Below are 27920 nucleotides of genomic sequence, written 5' to 3' on the forward strand. Positions count from 1 at the left end.
CCTGCAGAATGAAAACTCTTTAAAGGCAAGGATTTACCTTTATTTTTATTGTTTGTATCCTGAGCACCTAAAACAGTGCCTGGCCCAAGAGGTGCCCAGTAAATTATATATATATAATTTAGCCCTGGTTTGACTCAGCGGATAGATCATTGGCCTGCAGACTGAAGGGTCCCAGGTTCAATTCTGGTCAATGGCATGTACCTTGGTTCTGGGCACATCCCCAGTAGAGGGTGTACAGGAGGAAGCTGATTGATGTTTGTATCTCACTGATGAATCTAACTCTCTATCCCTCTCCCTTCCACTCTAAGAGAATCAGTGAAATATATTTTAAAAAATAATAAATAAAAATAAATTTTATATATTTTTAGGTTTACATGTTAGAATTCACTACATATATAAGTATAACAGAATTATGTTGAAGACAGAATCTAGGGTAGAATTATATTTTATATCTTATATAATTTTCGTACCTTAATACTTTTCTTCATTTCCTTATGAGAATTTTTCTATCATACTACTACCTCTAGGTTCAGTTCTGCCTCATTTTTTTAAATCACCACATGAAAAGTCACATATCAAATTCTGTTAAAGTGATATTCTGGACAGATAGATCTCTGCATAAAATAAAAAGCCCCAAATCTGAGCACATGGCCCATTTATCTCTAACAATATTAAACATATTCTATTTTAGTACTGTTAAATTATATAAACAATTTTAAAGACAATTTTAACGAAGTTACAGAAGTATTAGAAAGCATAATTTCACATCAAACTTAAGAAAAAGAATAACTTCTGGGTGAAAACTGTAATGCAGTTCACCACCATTATTACATCTCTTAAATAAATTGATAAACATATTTTAAATATATTGTTCTCTAAATTAGTTTTTAATTCAGATGAATTCACTCTTTGAGTGTCTTTTAAAAATCTTAGCCAGTTGCATAAAAGATAATGTGAAGATAACTATCCCCTAATTTAGTATGCCAAGGCAAGGATGCTGATGAGGAATGGCTAGGATTACATGACCTCGAGAGAAGTTCTTGCATTGTGTATATAGTTTCTATTGCAGCTGTACCAAGTTAGCACACATTTAATGGCTTAAGACAGCATACGTTATTATTTTGTAATCTCTAAGACTGAAATAGGAAAGGGCTGCCCTGGCCTAACAGCAAGGTGTCACCAGGACAGCATGCCTTTCTGGGAACTAGGGGCAAATCTGTTGACTTATCTTTCTCAGCTGCTAGAAGCTCCCTGCCTCCTAGATTCCTGTGCCCCCACCTCCTTCCATCTCCAAAGTCACAATCTTCACTCTGACTCTTCCTCAGCCACTCTTCTCTTAATCTCTTAATGTCCTGCCTCTCTCTTTAGCTTTAAGAACCCTGGGGCCTGCCAGATAATCCAGAATAATCTCCCCATCTCAAGATCCTTAAATTACATCTGCAAAAGTTCTCTTTCACAGGATTAAGATATTTCAGTTGATATCTTTGGGGGACTAAACTGCCTAACTCATCAGATAAGTAAGGTGCTGTTATTTCCTCTCCCATATAATCTTGGATCTAACCCACCATGCTCATTTTCTTCTACTGTCCATGATATTAATAATTCAGGGATTGATTCTTCAATTATCAAGCTCTTCGGGCCTTGCGAGAACTTTCTGATATATGCTCTCATTTCTTGCTGTAGCTTTCCTTCCCTATCCCAGAACTCCCATCAGGTTTTTATTGTTGGTGAATAAAATGGAAACAGAATCACTAGGAATACTGACAAAGTATTCATTCATTTCTCTCTCTCCAGGGTAGCCAGATCAGTGACAGAAGCCACAAGAAAAGCAGAATTCACACAGAAAACCTGGACTAACCACAAAAAATCCTCTACAAAGCCAACACACTTTCTGCAAAAGTAATAGTTAGTAGCCCTGGTAGGCCCTGGAACTCATAATATGGGGGTTTAGAGACAGTTCCAGTGAATGCTTTACAAATGATACTGAATTCTGGAAATACATCTGATCTCACCTAATTTTTCATTCATCTTCACTTCTCCTTGGAGCTAAATGGGTCAGTTTCCTATTATATATGTCAAAAGGCTACAGCCAAGTGTTATTCATAATTGTAAATATCTACAGCAATGTGATGTGAGCAAGTGATGTAGAAGTTGCTCTAAAAGAGCAAGAAGCTCCCTTTTGAAATCGCTTTCACATCTTGGGCTATGATATTTGAAAAAAACACAAACAGTTGTAGATTTTGGTCATTTGATATTACATCAAAATTTTTAAAAGATGTAAAACATCTCTCAATATCAAACCTAGTAAACTAGTTAAATATAAGCAGTTTGGGGATAGAAGCTAGCTGTGGCATGAGGAAGATGGAACCCATTTTTACCCTCTGGCTATGCAGGCAGTTTCAAAAGGAGTTTAATACACCAACTGAACAATTATAGTATAGTTTTGTTTTTGTTTTGTTTTTTAAATGGGTGGGGGATAAACCTCTCAGGGCAATTACTTTGAAGGAAAATACTTATATAAGTATGGGAATTTGAGTTTGTTTATTAAAAACTGCAATTTTAATATTATTGCTATTCTACCCCATACAAATTAATATTTATATTTTATAGTTGTTTCAGTCTAAGATGACTTAAACATGAAAAATAAAATTTTTAAATCAACCATTTGATTGAGTAAAACATTACCCAGCATGGCTGCCTCTATAGCATTATCATAAAACATGCAAGACAGCTATACTCAACAAAGCAAGGGTTTGGATAAAATGTCCTCTCTAACACCCAACTTTTATTAAAAATTTGGTCAGATAAGCATTCAATTGGACAAATTATTTATTATAGCACATTGCTAATTTTTAAACATAAAATTTCAAAATACATTTCTAAACTTTGCAATTTTATTTCTGAAAAACAAAAAAATAATTAACAGCCGAAACTGGTTTGGCTCAGTGGATAGAGCATCGGCTTGCGGACTGGGGGGTTCTGGGTTCAATTTCAGTCGGTGGCATGTGCCTTGGTTGAGGGCACATCCCAGGTAGGAGGTGTGCAAGAGACAGCTGATCGATGATCCTCTCTCATCGATGTTTCTAGCTCTCTATCCCTCTCTCTTCCTCTCTGTGGAAAAATCAATAAAATATATTTTTTAAAAATTAATAAATAAATAAATAACAATTCCAAGACTTAAACCTGTGATTTAAGTCTTGGTTATATAGCTCATGAACACCGAACTTACAATTTCAAACAAGTTGGGAATCCCCTAAGAACTTGGCAATCTGAAAAAAATAAAGCTGCCATCTGATGGTTAAATTATAAAATCCCAACAGGTAGAAAAGATTGACTTTTTAAGACTGCAATAGTTGACTTGGAATTAAGGGAAAATATTATCATATCCAAAGGCAGTATATGTTAGTCAGAAGTGCTTCAGTACATGAACAGGATGGGAGAGAAAAGGTTAGGCAGTAGTAATTTGGACATGCAAACCAGAGAGGCAGAGGCTAACCTTGTCCCTCCAAGCACTGGCCTCTGACTGGGAGAATGGGGACTGCAGCTTGGACTGTGGGACAGATGTGTCCCTACTTACTTCAGACCATTTTGGACTCTGACCATTAAACTTTAAAACTGTTCAACTAATGCCTGTCTTCTAATGCCATGATCAACCAGGAGTTAATGAACTGACCAGAAACCTCATGTGTCTTTTTGTATCACCTATGTTTCTAGGTCTATGTTTCAAGAACAGTGACCTGAACAATGACCAACAAGGAGAAGCCCAGGACAAATCGATTGAAGAAGCTGAAGAGTCACAAGGCAGTGGTTAATATAAGGGGCAAAGTGCTAGAAGCTGAATAAGAAAGTAAGGGAAGGCAATCAAAGGGTTCCCGGAGAGAAAACGTGGAGATTTTATGAGGTCAAAGAACAGGTGTTGTGAGGATAACTGAGTAATTCAGCATCTAATTGCTTTCCAGCCATTTGAACCTTACAGAAATGTGTGAGAAAATACAGGAACAGTTATTTGTACAGCCTTCTCTGAATTAAATTATTTCTGTCAGAACCCAGCTAATTCACTTAAAGACTCAAGTTTGACAACTTAAAGGCCATAGTGTTTGAAACCTGGGAATAAATTCACTGCCCCCAGAACATCTCCTAATATAAAATGAGTAGATAAATTGAATGCCCTTTAACAGTCATTTCCTATTAGACTCTTAAGAGGAAATAAGTAATGTCATCACCTGTGTAGGTTATAACCTACAGAATGGTAATTATCTCAATAAAAACCTCAGTAAACACTGATGGGAAAAGAAACCTAAGCACATTTCAAAGTAGAACTTGGTGTAGAGCTAAGAAATCCTACCAGAATAGAATGGCAAAAAGTGATCCTTTAGAAGATTTTTATTTTCATTTCACTGAAATCATGTATGGTATATCTAAGTCATGGATGAGGCAGTGAATATAATTATGCTGCTAATTATGGCCTCTCAAGTGCAAAGAATGCTCTACCTTTCCCAATAACCCTTTCTAGTGTTATAAATTTTCTTATAAAATAGCAAAAATAATATACTTGGAGAGTGGCTTAGAGTTTAATAGCAAGATTCTTCTAAAAATACATTTTCCTAAAATGTTGCAGGTATCATATTAACATATTACACATTTTTAAGGTGCTAGCAAAATGCCTGCAATGAATAGCTCAAAAGCATATATCTTTGCTTTTCAGAATAGCGTTAGTCCACTTTCCTAAGTCAATTCTGCAACATAAGTAGTAATAAAAAGATAGCTAATCACTGGATTTTGCTTAACCCATTTAAAAGAAAATTTCATTAGTTTGGACTTGCTCCAGATATGAACCAAAAACTTTCTGATAACACCTTTCTAGGATATAGTCATCAAAATATGTATGTGCGAGTGCTCACACACACACCACATTCTTTAAGCTTTAAAGCCAGATGAAGCTCTGCATAATGTCTCCCTGTCTCATGAGCCTGACTAGTCTATTAAAAGCTAGGAATAACCATAACTACCAGTCCTATCCTATATAATAAAAGGCTAACATGCCAATAGACTGAATGGCGGAACAATCAAACAACCGGTCGCTATGACTTGCACTGACTACCAGGGGGCATGTGTGGAACATGGCAGACATTGGCTGCAGCGGGATGGTAGAGCAGGTGAGCAGGGTGCCGGACCAAAGCAGGGCACTGGTCACTGCTAATAGGACAAGCCTCTGGTGGTTCTGACAATTCTTTGCTCTTGTGTGCCGCAGTCTCGCCTGGCGTTTGTACCTGCTGCCAGTGCCGGCCCCAATCTCACCCACAGCTGGCTCTGAAGCCACTGCTCGCACCCACTGCCAGTGCCCGGCACTAGTACTAATCACTCAGCGCCATCAGCAGGTGCAAGCGGCGGCTGAGGGCCCTGATAGCCCCTGAGGGCTTCTCTATCACCTCCTGCTCCTGAGCAGTGATCAGGGCAGCAGCCTCTCCTCACACCTGCTGACAGCCTGACCCCACGTGTACCCACTGCGGGCACTGACCCCAATTGCTCCATACCGTCAGGCGGTGCGAGTGGGGCCAGTGCCATCAGTGCGTGGGAGCGATGGTGGTAGGAGCAGGGCTGCCAGGGACCGTTGTGGAATGGGCCAGGTGGGGGAGCAGATGATAGGCTGGGACCCGCCCCTGTGCCTACCGCAGCTTCACAGCCCACAGTTCCTTTCAAGGTGCACCAGTTCATGCACTGGACCCCTATTCCTATATAATAAAAGGGTAATATGCAAATCAACCAAAGGGCAGAATGACCAGTTGCTATCATTCATACTGAACACCAGGGGGCTGACTCTCAATGCAGTAGCTGCCTTCTGGTGGTCAGCGTGCTCCCACAGGGGGAGTGTCACTCAGCCACAAGCAGAGCACAGTGCTGGTGGCAGGAGCCTCTCCCGCCTCCCGCCTCCCGCCTCCAGAGCAGCGCTAAGGATGTCCAAGGGGAGCAGGCCTAAGTTGTCAGTTGGACTTCCCCCAAGGGTTCCCAGACTGCTAAAGGATGCAGGCCAGGCTGAGGGACACCCTCTCGCACCCAAGTGGAGGCCCTGTATCTGGGGTTTATTTATCTTCTACAATTGAAACTTTGTAGCCTGGAGTGGAGCCAAGCCTCTGCTTGCTCGGTGGCAGCAGCTATTTCTGTTGGGATTTATGTATCTTCTATCATTGAAACTTTGTAGCCTTGAGTGGAGGCCTAGCCTGCAAGGGCAGGAGGAAAGCTTGGCTTCCTCCACTGCCTGGAAACCCAAGCTTCCTTCCTGCTCTCTGTGGCCTTAGTCATCTTGGTTGGGTTTATTTGCATGTTTGCTCCTGATTGGCTGGTGGGTGTGGCTTGTGGGTGTAGTAGAGTGATGGTTAATTTGCATATTGCTCTTTTATTAGATAGGGTAACAAAATGAATTTAATATAGAATACATATAAACTAAATTCCCAATTGAGCAGCAATGCCAAAGAAACCAAGTTTTAATTATAAACATTTATTAATAAGTGTTCTGAAGTGGTTTCCACTTTAATTTCTGAATTACCGGCTTTGAAAGAACATTAACAGTATCTTTCTGCTTTACTGCACACCTTTGTTACTACTCCAACAAAAGAAAAAATCAGTGTTTAAGTTCTTGGAGTGCAACCAAATTATACTGCAATTCATTCTGCTTTAATTCCCTTTTTTAGGAGTCAGGGAACCATTGAACCATCTGAATAAGCTTTAAATTGTTAAATTCTATCTTCCTCATAGTCATATCTTCTTATGATTTCTTGAATTAAAAAAATGGTTGACCCAAACTACACTGCATATTTATGATTTCCTTCTATTAAATGTTATGGAGTAATGGTTTGCATTTCTAATTTTGCCAAATTACCTAAATATTAGTTTTCTATAATGCAGATACATGTTAAAATGCATACTTTCAGATTGATACACCAAAGTAAACAAGCCTGAGAAGTCACTATTAAAATTTGTATGTTCTAATTGCCTGGGCTCAGATTCTAGACTTTGCTCATAGTAATTGCTTTCACAAGCAATTAATCCTGGAAGAGTTCCTCATACCTCTCATTATTCCAAAGTCAATTGACTTAATTTATAACATATTCCCAATTAAAGTTAAATCAGCAACCCAAAACCTCCAATACTAGATTGGTTTACTACACAGCTGTTATCACCAGTAACATTTTAAATACTTTGAGGCACTCTTGAACTATGGGAAATACAAAGTAAAATAAATTAACGCCTTTAGAAATAATCAAGAAAGTTTTCTTCAAATTGATCTATGCTGCTTCCCAAAGAACATGCAAAAATTATTTTTTCCAACAATTTTGCTTCTATTTTTATTTTTGTAAATTTGGTTTCCAAAAAAATATTATTTTAAAGCAATCACCATATGAATTACTAACTATAACTAAAAAGGTCACTTAATTAAGGAATTTATTCTTCTAACTTATCTAAATATTTTTATTTATAATAAAGCATTAGAAATTTATAACTACATATATTGTACATTGCAGTTACTAGGGTGGAAGGGGAAAGATCCCAATAATGTGATTGCATTTTGGTGTTGGGATCTAAATTAAGTTTTGCATTGAGAGGTATCAAGAAATTGCTAATTCAAAAATAAGTGATGGTCCATAAATAATTTTGAAACTGAGCTTTACGGAAAGAAAATAAGGCATGCTTCTCTAGAAGTAATTAAATAATACTATATTTATATTTAACACTATGACAACCTAGTTATATTTAAATAAATCTGTATTAATCTCATATTGTGGACTGGCATTGGAATTAGAAGATGAAGTTTTGAGTTGCAGGAACATAACAGAAAAGAAGATGAGCCTCTAGAGAGAGAAATTCTGTCAGTGGGGGTAAAAGAGTAACTTTCTACGTATGTATGAACAAAAAGAATTTCCTAAGCCAGTGACTTTATTTCTCAATTTAGGCTTAAAAGTGCGAGTGAAATCAGGGACACTGAGGGACATCAGATATGAATATGCCCATTTTAACATGTGATAGCTGTCCATAGTCTGATCTTCACCAGCTAAACTCTCTCATTGCAGTGACTACCTATGTGACAGATTTGTAGTCATTTTTCAAGTGTGTTCAAATAATTGTAATCAAGAGTTTTCATGGAGGAGCTGACCAGGTACCTCAGTTGGTTAGAGCATCATCCCAATATGTCAATGTTGCAGGTCAGGGCACATACAAGAATCAACCAATGAACACATAAATAAGTGGAACAACAAAGCTACGTTTCTCTCACTCTCTCTTTTCAAATCAATAAAAACATGTTTTCACGGCATCAGAATATGCTTAATAAACATGCAAAGATAAATGAAAGGACTATCATATAAAAATTGGAAATTGTCATGACTTCCGTATTAGCTGATTCTATAAAAGAAAAAGAAAACAAAGCAAGAATTTGAAGCTACCACCAAAATAGACAATTTATATGACAGTTTTCAGGTTTCAAAATCACTCCTTACATATTACTTCTTTTATATTCTGGTCATTACAATAAGTCAAAAATAAAAACAACAACTCACAAACAGTATAGAGGCCATTACCTCGATTTTTGCCACAAAAGAAAACTAGGCTCAGAGATTGGCATTTGCTTAAAGTCACTAGGAGAGTTCTTGGTAGGGCCAACATTAAGTTTTTTGATACCTAAACTAGTCCACAGTCCAGATGAAGAGTTACATAAACCTATATCTACATGAAATAGTACATATAAATAATAGTGGAATTCTTGTCCCATGATCTTTACCCTTTGGTGTTATGTCCATTAAATATGTTATGTTCTATTGCAAAAGGAAATTGGTATGCAATTAAGATTGCTACTAAGTATTATTTAATTAAATTACTTCTAGAGAAGCATGCTTTATTTTGTTCCTTGCTCAATTTCAAAATGATTTATAAACCATCACTAATTTTTTGAATTAGCAATTTCTTGATACCCCTCAATGCAAACATTAGCTTAAAATGGGGAAGATAATCCTGAATCTGCATGCTACAATTGTTCCTTTATGGAGACACTCCTGTAATACTCAAATTGATTTAGCAGTCTTCTATCTATCTATCTATCTATCTATCTATCTATCTATCTATCTATTTATTTTACTGTTTCAGAGAGGAAGGGAGAGAGAGAGAGAGAAACTTCAATGATGAGAGAGAATCATTGATCGGCTGCCTCTGGGTGCACTGGGGATTGAGCCTGCATGTGCCTTGACCAGGAATACAACCAGGATCTCCTAGAATAGAACCGGGACCTACTGGTTTCATAGGTTGAAGCTCAACCACTGAGCCACGCTGGCTGGGCTGAATAATTATTTATTCCTTAATTCATCTAAACCACTTGTTTCATTCTGTAAAAAAACATATAGTTTTATTCTAATCCTTAACACATGATTGCATATCTATATCTTGTGTTTGACCTAAATGTCTGTTTTTAATAGAAAGTTTTTTTTTTCTTTTGCTTTTCCTGAAACAGGGGACCGGGGATGAGCAATAATAATAGTCACTTCTTTAAAATGCAAACAGAATTATTTTACAATATTTTAAGACCTGTAGCCCAACATCAACCTAATTTTATCTATTTTTGAGTAAAAATATTTAAACACTTTTTAAATGTTTAAAAGTAAAAAAATAGTAAAGTTTTCTGAATACTAAGTACCGACCACACACACTCTCATCATGAATAAGTAGATTACAAAGAGCTTTCATGCTGTCAGCTTTCTTATATGCAGTATTTACAGTTGAGCCTGCTAAGTCAAAATGTGAAATAAAAATAACCTAAAATAGTTGAGAAGTTTCTTTTACAGGTTATAAATCAGCACACACCTATAACTTATATTCAGAGTAGAGAATAAGTGCAACTAGGTGGGAAGAATATGAAGGAAGCAGGGGCCTCCTGGTGCATTAGGAGATACTAAAGGATATTCTATTAAAGACAATACTATGGACCTCTGTGCACTCCATCCATTTGTTGAAACCTAATCCCCAATGTGGTGGGTTTTGGAGGTGGGCCTTTGGGGGGTGATTACATCAGGAGGCTGGTGGCCTCAATAACGAAGCTAGTGCACTTATAAAAGAAGCCGCAGAGAGCTCCCTTGGCTCATGAGCCATGTGAAAACACAGCAAGCAGGCTCTCACCGGACACTGCATTTGCCAGCACAGAGATCTTGGATTTCTTAGCCTTCAGAACTATGAGAAACACATTTCTGTTTTTTATAATCTACCCAGTTTATGGAATTTTTTGTTATTACAACCCTAATGTACTATGGTAACCAAATACCACAAAATTAAATATTTTGAAGCCAGAACATAATCAAAATATATTTAAGATAAATTCAAGGATTGCTCAACTTTGATGATCAGCCACTTTGTCAAACCGATCCAAGTTCCCACCCTCTCCTTACTAGTATATCAATCTCCTCTTAATGTGTCCTATGGTTACTGTCCTCTTTACAATAATGGCCACAACCATAATTAAGAAAATAATACCTGGTGTTTATTGAGGGTTTATATTGTGCCAAAATCTATAAGCATATTATATGGGTTATATCTGATAATTATTAATATAATGGCCCATCTTGGGCTACAGACATTGTTCTAAGCACTTAATCTGTATTAAATCCTCACAATAACACTAAGAGTCAGGCCTTATTATTATAATCATTTTTTTCATCTTTTTTCAAAAACCAAGGTTAGTTATCTGTTGAAATTGAAAACCCTAACTCCTGAGCCTAGGAGCTTTATCTTGTTTTATCCTTACATTTTTTCTTTGTAAATTCAGATTATACATAGATTACTGTGTTATGTTTTGGTTTTATAACTATGAAACTCTTCACTATAGTTTTAATGCTATATATAACATATGCTAATCATGTTATATAGAGATGATATCCTTAAGGTATTATAGATGATATCCTTAAGGTATTCTATTGTATCAGAAATTACAAATCATCAAACATGGAAAACAGATAACAAGTGAATGCTCCACTGATTAAGAAAGACCCTAGAAATAGTATTCACAAAAATACCCAGCAAGCAGATCAAATTGGTTAATAGTCGAATTATTTCAAAACTTCAAGAAATATAAAACTCTTATAATATTTAAAGTCTTCCAGGGAACAGAATTTCCCAATTGATTCTACAAATTTAGCATTTCCCCTATACCGAGCCCGATATACATAGCTTAAAATACCATTTAGGAAAATATATACAAGCATCTCAACCAAAATACTAACAAACCATATTCCGATATATTTTTAAATAATTGTATATGATGGCACAAATACATTACAAATTTAGAATAATTAAAACTACATGTTACTGTCACACTAATAGAGAAGCACCCTGGTAAGTCTCTGAACTGATACAAATATATCATAGAATTTAATATATGATTCATGCCTCATTTCCTAACATTTGAAGTAATTTGTGTTGGGGCACATAGCTAACCATTTGGTGGTGGAAAAAACAAAGAGCAATTCATATGCACTTAAATATGATGCCAAAGTATAAATATATCTTACAAAATAAATTTATTTAACATCACATAGAATAATAAATACAATATAAAGACAAATGAAGCTTAAGACAACATATTTGCCACATATACCGCACTTCCTTAACTTTTTGAATAGTGAGGCTTGACTTGAGCACAACTACATAAGAGTTAAATCCACTTCTGAAACACCTACCCTTTCCTTATAACCTACTAACTCCCTTTGTTTATTCTCTGCTCCCCTTCATTAGAATGTGAGCTCTCTGGGAAAAAAAGAGTTAGGTCTGTTTTGTTTATTGTTGTAACATCAACACCCAGAATAGTCTTTGGCATCAATCCCTGCGCAATAAAAGTTGTTGGGTAAATAAGTTATACAACTGTGTGACATGATCCATCCAAGATATTTATTACTTGAAGTCTCCAAAAAGAGATACCAAAAAGTCGCCATTAAAACTTTTCTTCAATGAATATATATTTATAGATTTAAAAATAATCAAAACTTTAGAATAAGAAATTTGCCGGGACCGGTTTGGCTCAGTGGACAGAGTGTCGGCCTGCGGACTGAAAGGTCCCGGGTTCGATTCCGGTCAAGGGCATGTACCTTGGTTGCGGGCACATCCCCAGTGGGGGATGTGCAATAGGCAGCTGATCGATGATTCTCTCTCATCGATGTTTCTAACTCTCTATCCCTCTCTCTTCCTCTCTGTGAAAAATCAATAAAATATATTTTTAAAAAAAGAAAGAAATTAACTGCTCCTCAAAATAAATTGCCAACAGTTCTTTCCCTATCACACACACAAAAAAAGGAGCAAAGCATTGGATTTTACAATATTTACTGGACGCAATCCCTTGCTGTATATACTGTTTTAAAGAGAGACATGCAGTTTTCAGAGCTTTCAGGCTAGGAGTAGAAATCACAGAATGACTGGAGTCACAAGCGTACAAATTGTTTTAGAACCACTGAGGCATTTAAGCAGGGGAGAAGTGTAGTAGCCCAAAGGGGAATACACAGCCGTTTGCCACGACATAAACACTGTCATTACACGGCTTTGGAGGCTCCCAAGCAGACACAGCTCCCAGGTGATGTCTTTTCCCCTCTGCCAAGTACATCTGGGTTCAGCAGGTGGGAATGCACCCTGGGCGGGGGGTAAGAAGTTACTGTTGGAGGACAGATATTGCTGGTTGAGCGTATAGGATTGATCACAGGTGCACTGGGGAAATTAGCTGATCAAGGGGCTGCCTGCAGGTCCCCCACCTGACAATTAAAAATACCAAGTGCTTTGAATAGGTTGCACATATTTTTCTTGTCAACCCTTGGTAATAAGATGATGGTCTAAAGCTTACTATCTTCTATATATTGTACAATTGCAACTCTTTTTTTGAATTTGCTCATGTAAGGTACAACCTGAATCTTGCTAATAAGGTGTTTATAAATCAGACAGCTATGGAAACAGGTAGGTCATTATTCAGTCAGCTCTTAGAGTTTGCCACTACTAAAGTATTTATTGCTTTCTCAAAGTGTATCGCTTGTGCCGTAAATCACAGGTCAGTGCATCAGTGCATCAAATAGATAAGAATGTACTAAATAAGTTAATGGATCTATCAAAGGAACACATTTTTTATCCAGGGAAAGATTTATATACCAGCACTGATGTTTCCATTCATGGTTTTCATTCATTAATACATGTGTAAATTCAGTCAACAAATATCATTGGAGTACCTACTCTGTGCACAACACCGTGTTTGGAGTTGAATACCTATTAGGTCTAGTAATAATTAATGCCATTTTCTAATACTTTTTTAAATCGAATTTATTTAAACAATACAACAAAATTTAATCAACAATATAGTTGCCGTTGTTTTCTACTACTTGTGCCCAACGCTCAGGAAGCATTTTAATCCCTCTGTTGTAAAATTCTTGTGATTTTGATGCAAAAAATTCGGTCAATGCATTTTTGAGGCATTCTTCATTATTAAATTTTTTTCCAAGAAGAAAGTTTTGCAAAGAACGAAACAAATGGTAATCGGAAGGGGCAATATCAGGAGACTATGCAGGTTGAGGGAGAACTTCCCATTCCAACTGGCGCAGTTTTTCAGCAGTGATTCTTGCAGTATGCGGTCGTGCGTTACCGTGGTGAAGAATTACGCCCTTCTGATTAATCAGCGCGGGTTCTTTTTCTCTTAAAGCTTGGGCTAACCTTTCCAAATGGGCACTATACACTGCACTTGTAATGGTTTGGTTAGATGGTAAAAGTTCATAATGAAGAATTTCTTTAAAATTCCACCAAACACACAACATCACTTTTTTCGCATGCAAGTCAGGTTTTGGCGTGGGCTGTGGAGCCTCATTTTTGTCCAACCATTGAGGCCGCCTTTTCAAATTAACATACTGCACCCATTCTTCATCTCCGGTAACAATTTGCTCTAAAAACGGTAAACGGTTTTGACGAGAGAGGAGCGAACTGCAAATTGTGACTCTTTGATTACGGTTGTTGTCGGTCAACTCATGAGGAACCCATTTTCCAAACTTTTGGACTTTGCCAAGTGCACGCAATTGATTGGAAATTGTTTTTTGTGAACAATTTAAAGTTGTCGCAAGCTCTTGTTGGGTAATTTGAGGATTTTGCACCAAAAGAGCTTGAAGAGCTTCTTGATCAAAATTGGACACACGGCCTCGACCACTCTTGTCATCTAACGAAAAATTTCCCTCGCGAAATTTCTCAAACCAACGCTGGCATTTTCTGGCGCTAAGTGCATCTTGACCAAGAGCACTACAGATGTTTTTTGCAGCCTCACTTGCTTTTCTTCCTAATTGGAACTCGTAAAGCATGCAGTGCCGAATATGCTCTTCATCCGCCATCTTCTTAGCCCTAGTTCTGCAACAAAAACCAAACCAAACACAAACTTTTTCAAGCAAAACTTGTTAATTGCACTTCACACGTTCTGTAGATACCACGTGTTTGAAGGTTATGTCAATACAAGTCAACGCCAAGCAAGATTTTAAACGAATGTTTAAAAACGACATTGATTATTACTAGACCCGATATTAAGGAACAAAAGGGATGTCCATTCTGCCCACGTGGAGCTTACAATACATTGGAAACAGGACAGAAAATAAACAAGCTAATATAAAAATGGTTATATCACTATGGTTTATGAAAAAAGTAATATAATTAAAAGATAGTAGAGTTATAAAGGGTATATGGTGTGTATATGTAATGTGTGTTGGAGCATTGATTACTTGGAGAAGGTGATCAGAGATATCAGGTTGTGTGGGGGTGTGTAGTTTCAACTGAGAAAGAAGCTACAGGCAGAAAGTGGCAACATACAGAAGGAGATAGCTAGAAATAAATATAGAAGTAGGAAAAAATAAAAATAGAGATAGAAGATAGATTCAAGAAAATAATAAATACTTAAAGACCTTAAAATAAATATAAAAAAGGAAACTAATAGGAGGAATATGTGCATTGCATTATTATTGAGCATTTATGTACATGATATAAAAATAACAATAAATAGCATTTATAAGAATAAAAGCATAATAAGCAAATCGACCAAATGGCCAAACAGCAGAAAGACCATCTGAACAACCATGCTATGACACGCACTGGTGCCAGGCCAGCCAAGGCCAGTGTGATGCAATTGGTCAAGGGGGGCCCGCCACTGCCCCACAATCATCCTAAAGAGGGAGGCCCAGGCCACTGGCTGGTGCTGCTGCAGCAGTGGGTGAACAGGGTCTCCCTCTGCAGGTTGATCAATCATAGAGCCCTGGCTGGGTGGGTGGGGCCTCCCTCTGTGGGGCGATCAATCAAAGGGCTTCTAGGCTGTAAGAGGGCACAGGCCAGGCTGAGGGACACTCCCTCCCCAGTGCACAAATTTCATGTACCAGGTCTCTAGTATTAGTATAATTGTCAGCAAATGAAGTTAAATTATTCTGAGATCCTGTGGGCAGAGCATTCACCATATAATAGTAACAACTTTTATACTAAATACAGAATCAAAAAATTAAAGTAAAAATTTCAATGAAAGAAATGTAAAATAAAGTCATAAAAGAGACATGGACAAGTATTATTTGGGAAAAGGTGTTCTGATAGAAATACATAACTAGCAAAGCAACAGATTAAAAATTAAAAATATATTTGCAAAATAAAATGTACAGACTAATATGTGTGACATTATTTAGGGAAACGCATCCATGGAATTCTTTGTAGAGATTTCCCCAAACCTCTTGAATAAATATATAGGCTATTTGAACAGACTGCAAATGAAACAACTAAAATGTTGAAAGGAATGGCTTATAAGGCCAGATTGAAAGAAAAAAAAAATGTATGGCTTTAGCATGTCAGACACTAAAGAAGAAACATCATGGTTTACAAGTATTTGAAACATGTAAATTAAAGGAAAAAGAATTCTTTGTGTAATAGGTTGCACAATTATGAGTAGGCTAAAACTGAAAAATAAATATTCCCCTAGTAATAATGTTGTTTTTCAATCAAAACCACAAGCAATTCAAACATGGGCAAGGATTAAGGCCACCAAGCAGACACAGACATTCCCAGTGGCCTAAACTATGCAGACCTCAAAATATTACCTAGAGGCCTGTCTGAATAGGCTGAAGTAGGTCAGGGCACAATGCAGAAATCTTCCTAGCCCAGCTGAGCTTTAAACGTGGGAGGGATATTCCCATAGCTGTGCTATAGTAAAGAGTCCTGGACTTCTGTCTATAAAGACAAACACAAAATTTTTTGTTTGTTTTGGTTTTTCTGTGTGACACTTTATTAGAGTTATCTCCGTGATTTCTGTACCATATGTCCTCATTCCTTGAAAATTTCTGTTCCTGGTTCACTTTCATTCTCTCCAACATTTCTCCTGGCATAATTAGTGGGAATTTCAATACCCACATAGATGATTTTTCCAAAACCTGGCCATTTGTGTCTTGGCTCTTTTCTTCCAATGGTCTTCTACCCTCCTTCAATCATAACTCTATGGTCATACTCCCAAATACATAGTTATTAATAATTGTAATCCCACTGTATTACTTCAATCTCCCATAATCTTAATCCTCATACCATTACTTTCTCTCTTTATTGCCCATTTCCTTTACAAGCCCAACTTAACCTGTTAGCCCCACTAGGGTTTCCAGTTGATCCAACTACCTCTTGACAGCACTCCACTGTTCTGGTGCCAGAAATGGGAAAGGGACTTTGAAAACTACCTTATTTTGAAACTTAATGAAGCAGAAAAGGTAAAAGCATCACAGCTTAAAAATTCATAAATAGTTGGATATCTCTAGAAATGGATTACCACAGAGACTAGGTTGGAAAAGAAGAGGGATAAGAAGGACTGAAAATTTTAGAGTGGTGACAAGACTGGGTCCAATAGAAATGAAGTCAAGAGGTAGAAAGAAGATTCTGTTAAGAGATGGAAAGTCTGAGGAATTTAAAGTACTGGTACCTGAGCAACTCCCATGTTAAGAAAATCTAAGAAATAGCATTTCCAGTAGGTACCTAAAAATGAAGATGGGGATCATTAGTGTTGGGAACTTCCATGAAGTTTAACACCAGGATCTTACAAGAGTGACAAATTGTTAAAAATTTTAAGGGTACAAATATCAGAGAAGAAACAAGGTTTGAAGTCACTGAGGAAGTTCAAGATGTCATGATGGTTACCTGGCCTCCCAAGAGGAAAGGAAGTGGTATAAGCTGGTGGGGGAAAATTGCTGATGTTGGGCTGAAGAGCCGTTTGAAATATTTTTCAAAAAGGCATAGAGCAGAACACCAACTCCTCCTCCTTGTTTTGCAAGTCTAAGAACTGGGAAAAACACAGCTATAATTCACACAAGCGAAGTGGTTTAACAAAAAAGAGTAAAGAATAAATTGGAATCAGAACATGTAGAGTCAAGTTCAAGTTGTCATTGTTGCTTGAATTACAGGTCATGCTGAATTATAGGTCATGTGACTTTTTGAACGTCAGGTTCCCTGTATGTTAAATGAGATTAAGAATCCCTTCTCTGGACCTGGCCAGTGAGGCTCAGATGGTTGGAGTGACCTCCTGTATATCCAAAGGTCACAGGTTTGATTCCCAGTCAGGGCATATGCCTAGTTTTATCTTGCTCTTCCCCTTTCTCTAAAAATCAATGAACATGTCCTCAGGTGAGGATTAAAAAAAAAGACAAAAGAAAAAGAATGCCTTCTCTGCTTATGTTCCCTAGAATAACAATATGAAATGCTTAAGAAATGTTAACTGTTGTATTATTATTATTATTATTACTACTACTACTACTACTACTACTTCTACTAATATTGGGAAATAAATATAACAAGACATTGAAGGTCCATTTCAACTCTTAAATATTGTACCATCTATACAAAAGATATTAATAAGGAGATCTATTATTAGATAACACAATTTTCATTATTTTATAAAATGTTTTAAGTTAACCCAATTCTAGTTTTTTTTTTAAAAAAATAAACCATATTTTGGTTAAGTAATTATTAAAATAAACTGGAAAATGTACATTTTCTAGCTGATATGGTTTGAGACTCTTTGGTGCTTTTGTTTGGCCAAAACTTCTTAATAAGTTACATAGAAATCAAATTAAATGGGGACAGGAGTGAGGCAAATAATTAAATCTCAGAAATAAAAACCTTGTTAACCTTAAGATCACTTTGGCCTAATTATGTATCTGAAAACAACAGAGAAAGCAAGCTCTACACATCTTATTGAATCACAACAGCTCAATGCCGAGGAGCATTGGCAGCCCAGAAAATCAAAACAAATCATAAAAACCATGTAGAAATAAAACCGAGTAGCAAGATTTTGACGACAATGTGCTTTGAAAGACACATTACCTCTTTCTGATCAGAGTATATATACTCCAACCTTATTTCCAAATGTGAAGAGTGTGACACTTTATCAACTTAAACTTGAAAAAATTAAGAAACATTGTCCCAAGAGAATAAGTATAATTTACCCCTTTCAAAATAATCTACCATAGTAATTAGATATAATGTGTGCTTTGTAAGTAGTAAAATCATTTAACAAAATATACCCATGACACACAGAATGAGAATGTGTCACACAGAGTGGTTTAGTAGTTAAGAAAATAGGGTTAGATTTAAACTGGATTCTATTCTAACAGGATACTTGGTAGTTACGTTCTCTTAGGAAATTACTTAACCTCTCTGTCCCTTCAATACACCATTCACATGTAAATAATCATCATCCTGCCTCAGAATTATTGTGAAAATCAAAGATGGAATACATAGCATGCACTCAGTAAATACTATTAACTATACTTCTTAAGTGTACTTACAAATATATCAGAAAGAATGCCCCTTGTTAACTTGTCTAGCAAAATATTTAACCTGATATAGTGGGAGTCCCCAAGTAAAGAGAAGAAAGGAAAAGGGAAACTGATCCCTGAAACATGTCTAAGTCAAAATTAGCTGAAATGTCAGAACTTTGTATCTAACAAAATAATCTATCACTTAGCAGTAGCTTTTCTTTAAATGATGATGCGTCACAAACACAAAAAGCACTCCATCGCATGCCTGTACGTCAACATTGCATCTTAAACAAGCTTTCACAGGAGCACTGAGCAGTATTTTCAAAGTAGGTACATCTACAACACAGGTTGTAAAAACTGAAAAACAAAGTTCTTGAAACTACTTTTAGATTATTTTTTTTTAAAATATAAAAGATATACTGCTGTTTAAAATGCTGATTTGGGGGAGAGAGGGTAGCTCCATTCATTTCAATATATAGAATGTGTCTTCGGGGTTTTGTGGTCATTGTTTAGTTGTGTTGTTTGTTTTGCCTGATACTGTTCTAAGCCCTGGCTCTGTAGGAAACACAAAATATAAAACAAGAACTTGGCATATAAATAGTAAAGCATTTTTGAATGGTAATTTGCTTTTTGTTTGTCTGTAGACAACATTTCAAAAAAGCTTGTGTCTACAATGCCAAAGTCAAACTATGGAAAGGAAAAAGGTGGATAAACGAACAGGAAAAGTAGCGTGGATAAAATCTGAGTTCAATGCACATTTGGAGAGAAAAAATGTGAGAACAGAACGGCATCAAAGATGTGAGCACAGATAGAAGACACATAGGTGGGAGACTGCCTGCCATTACCGAGAGATTTGTCAACTTGTTTCAAATACAAACATCCTCCAATGTTCATTTGACTATTCTAGTCTTCTCTGCGCAAGAGTCATAAGCCTAATTTTATCCTGGTTCCCTTCATATAATCTCCAGTATCAGTAGAATGTAAATGTTCATTTTGACCTCAGTACAAGAAGAGATTTAAGAGGATTATTTTGCATTCCCAAAATAAATGACTTTATGAAATACCAAGCATAAACCTTAAAAGAGATTACCTTCAAATCAAGCACAATTTCATCTCAGAAGAGATTAAAACCTTGGCCTTCCCACCTATTCACTGTTATACTATTTTATATTATACTATTCACTGTTAAATTATTTTTAAAGAGATCAATCAGTTTGATACAGGCTTGTTTTAAAAAATTGAAAAAGTAAAGCTAAGATATAGAGTCAATCTTTCTCCATATTAATAATCACATTCAAAAGTGCTTTAGTACTTAAAAAACCCTCACTTAAATTGTTGTACATAAAATCCCCCGTACTACTTCATGCACTATTAAATCTTCTGTTGAACAAATCCTACCCAGTTACTATCAACATAATAATGCATATTTCACAACAAAGTAACAGTACATTTTCTTCTAAAATATAACAAAAGTGTGGGACATTTTATCTGCATTCTGAGGTCCACGTCTTCTCTACAAAATTGAGTAATATGTCTTGTGATCCCTTCATTCATTACTGTAGGGGGAAAATCAATACAAAATATACAATGACATTTTCTCTGGCATGATGGGAAAACAAAGTTTTCAAACATATAAATTCTTCAGAGTTCTGTCTCTTTCACCATTAAGCGGGTTTTCAAGCTTAAACACTTTACAAAATCTCTTCAATGATGCATACATTTTACTGCCTTTGTACTGCAAAATATTAAATATATTGCAGTGAGTCTGTATCTAGAATGCAAGACCAGTACTTCCATATTATCATGCAACGATGCCTTCCGGCCTTTAAATTTAGACAAACCCACCTCCAACCAATGTCCCCAGGTTTTTACCCTGCACGCTATCACTGCTTCTGCATATACTTTTCCAGCCTCCTGCATCAACTGCCACCTTTTATTGCCCTGATTAAGTCTGACCTGTTACTTCATATGCCCTTCATTCTCTGGATCTAGTTGAAAGAGAGCCCAGGAACTTAAAAACCAAGAGCATCAGTCTCTTCTATTTGATCTAAGGCCTTAATATCGTATCTTTTGAGGTGATTAGAATTTTTTAATATTTTCTTCTAGGTTCTTAGCTATGTGCTACAGGCAAAGCAAGAAAACTTCACTACAAGTACAGTGAATATAAATATTTGCCCAGCTGATAGATGTAGGCAGGTCACTGGGATCAGATTGAAACAGGAATTTTTAGGGATGATAAGGACAGATTTAGGAAATTTTAGAATTTCAGAAATTAAGAGAACCATGGAAGAAGCACAGGGCTGCAGAGCAGCAGAAGGCATATTTCCATAGAATAGGCCAGCAGTTGCCAACCTGTGGTCCAGGGACCACTGGTGGTCCATGAGGTTGGAAAGATTGGCAGATCTATGGAACAGGAGAGCTGGAAAACTGCAACAGGTACATTTCCATAGAATGAGGGAGCTGGGAGCAGCAAAAGGTCTATATTTACAAAACAAAGGGAAGGAAGCCCTTCATCCAGAAGAAGAAGAAACCCCAAAGGGTATAGGAAAACAATAAAGAAGAGGGTGTGGGGAAAACCTCACATGTCCCATGTGAGGTTCAACCTTTGAGCTCAGAAGTTACTACAGTAACCAATCCAAGGAAATAGTGACCAATCAAAGGGGATATCAAGGCACCAAGCTCTACAGCCTTTATAAGCCATAGAAACAGGGGCTCAGTGGGACTCTTCCCCCTCCCCAAGTGGGAGCCTGTACTTATTCTTTAATAAATTTCCAGCTTTGCTATACCATCTTCTGTCCGTGGAGTCATTCTTCGGTTCCCACTGACAAAGAACCCAGGAACCAGTCTGCCTGGGGAACACCGCATGTTCCAGTCCAAAAATTCCATTTCAAAATCAAGGTGTGAAATCCCAAGTTGCTCCATAACTCAGATCCCAATTTATTTCCATTTATATTTTAAACCTCAGGATTTAGTAGTAGGGGCTTCATCTTGTCATCTTTTCCCCCGCTTCACAAGAGAATAAATTGCAAATTCTAGTTTGGGAGATTTGTGACCTTTTAAGAATGATGACAGAATTTTATAGTGAATACTATGCCCTAGAGATGCTATCAAGCAAGGAAATATTGGGGGTGTGAAGGAGGAGGAGGGCAAAAAGATGGAGAGGGAGAGAAAGGATTTTTATTTTAGGAGGACTCTGACAGGAAGGATGCCTCCGGAGACAGACCATTTGCGTGGTGTCAGCGACTGTATAAAAAACAGAGAACTTGCAGAAGTGGTGTTACAGTGAATCTGTAACCTGGTTTTAAGGGCTGTATCAGCAGATACCAGAAGACAAGGTTATCAGGTAAGAATCAATTAAAAACAAATAAGTGATGTCAGCTGACTGACAACTTGATACACAATGGGCATATATGTGAGGTTTCATACTGGCTGAAGTGGGTAATAAAACGTTTTCGTGTCCTTTAGTCTCCTTTGGGCACATGACTTACATTATTTAGAAACTCGAAAACTCTAAGAAAACATACACTTCATTATTGTGATAGAAAAGGATAAGCAGTTATCTCTTACCAGTACTACAGAAATGTATGATATATAGCGGTAAGTCATTATAGCGGAATTTTTATTTATAATACATTCAGTTGGTATGTTGAACTATTATAGCTTAAAAGTATGCCAAACATTTCCACAATAATTGTTTTGCTGTAAGCACCTCATAAAATCTGTAAGCATTTCCTCTGAATGTACTCAGGAGACCCCTGAGATATAGAAGTTTAACCTAGACATGGGCTTGTTTGTGGCACTGAGAGCAACATCGATTCAAAGTTCAAGTCCCGTGGTACAAGCAGTGGGTCCTCTCTTTTTCAGGGGAGCACTAACTGATAACAACCGTTTCATACAATTAAGCTTGACCTATTACTTCATATGCCCTTCATAAAACAGAATAAGTGTGGAACATTTTATCTTTATGTGGGTTTGCAGATTAGCATTTACTCGTTTATTCCTCTTATTTTCTCCAGCTTTCCTTTAAAAGATCTTCACTGATTATCCTGACACCTACTGGCAAGGGCAGAGTTTATCCCAATCTACTTTTCCTTCCACAACTCTCTCAAATCAGACTTCTTGAGGTATTTTAATTAACAATTAAGTGGCGATTCATTCAGTTTAAGTATTTACTTAATTTCTAGCATTATCACATAACTATGAGAAAATATTCGGTACTCAACACGGGTAACCATTTGACATTTTGCACATAAATACTTGTTTGCTTTGATTAAGCAACAGATATTAAAGTCATTACATGGGCAATGATTTTAAAAAGGAAAACATACTAGGCATCTTCATTAAGATGCAGATAAGAACTGAATGACAGGAATGGCTTGGATTTGATTTTCTACTGTTTCCCCTGCCACAAACACACAATGCCAGTTTGCAAACTACTTAGGAAATAAACTCAACTATATAAAGAGCAAATGTCTTAGCTGTGAAGGAAGCCATACCATCAGTTACATATTTGCAAAATGTATTTGTTACTCAGTACCTATTCATTCTGATTAACTCAGGTTTGAACTGTGTTCTGAGTCCTGCATTTCTGTTGTTGTTTGTTTTGTTTTGTTTTGTTTTGGCCAGGATACGGCATAATGAACCTACAACATCATAAATCATACCCCATGATATTGCACCTGCAAATGTGTTCGGTGAACAACAAATATCAGAATTAGTTTCTTGGGCTTTAGAAACTTGAATCTAGCCAGTTTTTAAAACAGTACACAAAAGATAACATATACAGTCCATCCCATTCAAAATCCTGCAAAAGATAAAAAGTTTTAAAAATAAATTATCTAATTAACATTTTATCTTCATTAATATCAATGAAATTAGGAGTTTGGGCTGCAAATGTTGGCCTCAAAACTATTATATTTTGTAATGGTTATGAGTAACCAAACTATTTTTGTCATGTATACTTTATCCCTTTACTTTATACTGCTATAATTTTGTGAGGAGAAATCAGGTATCCAGCAATGAAAGCAAATATTATTGATAACATTAAAAATATCATAAATCCTGAATGCACGTTTTATATCAATAATTATCTTAAGATATTTGAGAAAAATACGACAGTTTTAATTTAGAGACGTGCTATACATTTGCCTGGTTTTGAAGACCCTAGAGAGAAGAATAGACCATTTCAATTTTTTTAACCATTAGTTTGTATTATTATAAATGTTTTCCCAAAATCACATAAATTTAAAACAAAATGCATTTCAACTCTAAGGAAATATTTCAACAATAATGTCCATGAAAAAAGGTTCATGCCCAGAAGGGGAGGGGGGGAATTGTACATTGTACCATGACAGTGGATGACATGCCAAGATTTTGCATTAGTGTGAAACAGTCACAACAGGATACTTAATATTCTCTTAATTATTACTTCAACATCTCAAAATCATTTTTAAAGGTTTCAACGGGAATCTAAAGTTAGCATGTATTTTTAAAGTATAAAATTAATGGTAATGTAAATTAGGTAATAAAGACATTAATATGTAATAATTTTTAAACACATAAAAAACTTATTTCAGCAAAATATTTCTATATTAGTATAATCATAGAAGCATAGTGTTGTTATCTCCAATGAGATTGCTCAACTACTAATTTATGTTCACACAGAATTAACTAAACATTGCCATTTGTTTTTAAAAGGAAATGTAAATACCGATGATTCAGAGTATTTAGGAAATGTCTAGACATTTTTAGACAGTGCCATTTGCTTAAAGACTTCAAGCACAAACAGCAGGCAAAGGGACAGATTGCATAAGATGTCACGTGCTTGCTGCAACTGTATGCATGTTATTGGATTTTTAGAGCAACCCATAACCATGAATAATTTAAGAGTTAATAAAATATTCAATCTGACTGATGCATTGGTTTAATTTTAAAATAAAAATAATAAAAGGAATTACACTCTCTTATCAAATCCCAGGCATTAATGCAGGAAATTGCAACCCACACAGGGAAACTACAATTTCTAAAAGGCATGCATTGGATAAATGATATGTGTCTGCGTGCGTGTATGTGTATGTGTGTGTGTGTGTGTGTGTGTGTGTGTGTGTGTGGCGGGGGAGGAGGGAGCGTGCAGGGAAATTCTAAGTGTTAGCACCAGCCTTAATAACTTTGTTCAAAGTTTAATGCTTGGGAGCTGTCATACAAGCTACACTCTGCCTTCTGCAGGGCTGAGGGAGAATAAAGTAGGAATGTGCAAGTTTAACATAAATTGCTCATGGAGATGGTGTTCTCCCCTAAATCCCTCTTTCCCTCTTCCCACAGGCTGGCTGCAAACAGAGAAACCTACTGAAGACTTTGGAGGGCACAGCTGCTGGCATTGTCTAGGAGCCTGAATGGGGAGGGGGCAACCTCACCAAGGTGGGTTTGTCTGTGGGGTAAAAGGTGCCCCAACCCTGGTACCCAGGAGGCAGAGCTCTGGGCTGCAGAGAGCTGGGATTCATCCTGCCAAGGGCTCCTCCACCTGAGGAAGAGGCTACAGTGGCCCAGCGGCCACACACGCTGAAGGCGCCCGCTCCTCCACCGCGGGGCTGGGACAGAGGGTGGCACCTTGGAGGTGGGTGTGAGTGGGTGAAGGTGTGTGTTTTCCTGTTTGAGTAGGAAGGGAGGTGGGGAAGGGAGGAGGAAAGACGGAGTGCCTGCAGCTCCCCCTTCCTCCCTCCAGCTAAAGGATCAAAGTACAAAAGCCATTCAGACTGAGGAATAAGAGAAAGGGAAAATATTGGCGGTGGGAACACAGGCTTTTTCCCATCGCTGGGGACTCAACGGAGCAACTATGGAGCCATTACCATTCCGCAGCCTTGTGTGGAGTGGTGCCTCTGCCCGATGGCTGGAAGGGCACTTTGCAAATGCGGGCGAGGTGCATGCCTACACACATGCCCACCCGCTGGGGGAATAGCCTCCTTCTGGGAGGGTGGGGGGCGGGGTGGGGGGGGGGAGACCGAGGGAGGAGAGACAGCGGATAGCTCCTGGCAGGGCAGGGAGGGCAAGTGGCCAGGGACACACTGGCTTCTTGGGCGAACAGCAGCCCAAGAGAACACAATTTTCCTGCGAAACAAATGGGTGCGCGGATGGATGGTGTAGAATATTCATTCAGTATACAACCTCAGACGAATGCTCATCAACACATTTTCCATCCAACTATCCATTTTTAGAGGCGGAGCATTTTAAACCATGCAGGGCACTGGGCTCTCCTGGAAGCAGCCTGAGGGCTCTTTAGAAGGGGCTGCCTGCATGGGGGGGGCGGGGTGCAGCAAGGGGCAACCCTCCCCCGGGGCCTCCCTCAACCCACTGCTCCCACTGCCCTGTTCCCCTGCCCCCTTCAGCCCCCACCGGTGCAGAGACTGGTATGCATAAGGGACCCCTAGCAAAGGACCTGGAAGTCACAACTCAGCAGGAGACTCGTCCTGGTCCTTTTTTTTTTTTTTTTTTTTTTCAACAGGCTGGCTTATTCCACACAAATCATGGAAAGCACCACCAGGCCAGCTCTTGCAACTTTTCCTCTCTTGCGCGGAACACGAGGGTCATCTAGCACCGCAGGATTTTCCATTCCCAGGAGTTAAGCTTGTGCAGGGGGAGAGCTGAGCGGAGCGTGAGGCCCCTGGGATGAGAGGAGAGGTGGATTCCCCCGGGGGTTTCTGAAACCCATGCTTGCCTTCCAGGATGGAGAGGGGGAAGACAGCAGAAGGGACTTGTCAGGCAGGTCTCCCTCTCCCTCTCAGCCCAAACTCCTCCGGGGATGAGGTCTGGGTTGCAAATGGCTCAGCCCAGCTCCTTGCCAAAGCTCTGCACCCCAGGGGCACACAGTCACTTCGCCTTCAACTAGAGGAGCCCAGGCCCACCCCGGGAAATGCCCACCCGGTGTGGGGTCCTCAGCGGGCTTTGGACAGCACCGTCCTTTGCCGGCACTGCTGGGAGAGGAAGGGGGGTGCAAGCTGGCCCAGGAAGAATCCGTGGTGCCCAAGAGCGCCCTGCCCTCCAGCCTCCCTTCTTTCCTCAATCTCACCCCCGTCCAGCACCCTCTTCCCTGCTCAACCCCGCGCACTTGCTCTGACTTTCAGAGCACTTTCCAGGAGAACTCGGGACTTGCCTCCTCCTCCGCGCAGCCCGCCGCCCCTGACAAGCCCCGGGGAGCACCTCCAGCGCTGGGCACAGCGCTCCCCCGGGTCCTGCCCCAGCGGTGGCGACCGCGCGGGTGGGGTGGGGGGGTGGGGGGGGGGGAGACTCCTCACCTTTGCAGAACTGGGGGACCCAGAAGCTGAGCCAGACCAAGAGCCAGGCGGCCACCGAGGAGTGCTTCATGATCCCTGCTTCTTTGGGACTTGACCCCGGCTGGACCGGAGAGGCGAGGCGGCTGGGGGTGCGGCAGGGGGTGAGGCAGGGGGGCACGGTCCCGGGTCCCCGAGGTGGCACCGCAGGGCAGCAGCAACCCCGCCCCTGGCAGGGAATTCGGGAAGATGTCTTCTTCCTGCAGCGCTTCCTTCCACAAATTCTTGGAGAGGGCGAGAGGGAGTGGGTGGCCCGGGAGAGGGATCCGCTGCTCCCTGCGCGCTGGCGCAGAGGTGGGCGAGCTCGGGAGCTGCGGTCTCAGCGGTCCCTCCGTGGGGTGGGTCCCCGCCGGGGTGGGGTGCGGGAGCCCGGGCTCCGGTCACCCTCTGGGGCAATCAGAGTGTCTGCTCCGCGGGCAGCTCCGGGCTGCTCTCCGGGCTGCTCTGCTCTCCGTGCGGGCTGCGGGCTGCTGACTTGGAGAACAATGAAGCGTGAGGGCGGGGAGCCGGCAGCTGGTGGCCAGAGCGCACTGTGTACAAACAGAGGCGGCGTGCGTGTGAGCCTGAGCCTCCCCGGCTGGCTTCCCCAGCGCCCCCGCCCCGTCCTCCCTCCCTCCTGTCCTCTCCCTCCCTCCCTCCCTTCGCCTCCCGCCCCCACCCCCACCCAGCCCCCCCTCTCTCTGTGCCCCCGTCTGTCTGTCTCTCTCACTCGGAGGTGGCTCCTTCTGCTGGAAAAGGGAGACAACCGCAGCCACACCCTGGCACCTGCCACCGCCTCTGAAGTTCCTGCATC

General features: G+C 39.1%; 1 protein-coding gene across 2 annotated transcripts in view; it reads right to left on the bottom strand.

Annotated features, from left to right (window-relative positions):
* Positions 1-27712, bottom strand: part of EDIL3 (EGF like repeats and discoidin domains 3) — a 358208-nt gene extending 330496 nt beyond the window's left edge. The window contains exon 1 of one of the 2 annotated variants that reach the window (XM_084881777.1): positions 27092-27712. In XM_084881777.1, the coding sequence (XP_084737903.1) occupies positions 27092-27161 (70 nt within the window). In that variant the 5' untranslated portion in view covers positions 27162-27712. The remainder of the gene's footprint in view (positions 1-27091) is intronic. The other variant, XM_084881776.1, reaches the window with a different exon arrangement.
* Positions 27713-27920: the final 208 nt, after the last annotated feature.

This window comes from Pipistrellus hanaki (genome assembly GCF_964339955.1).
Source record: "Pipistrellus hanaki genome assembly, chromosome: 4".
NCBI classification, from domain to species: domain Eukaryota; kingdom Metazoa; phylum Chordata; class Mammalia; order Chiroptera; family Vespertilionidae; genus Pipistrellus; species Pipistrellus hanaki.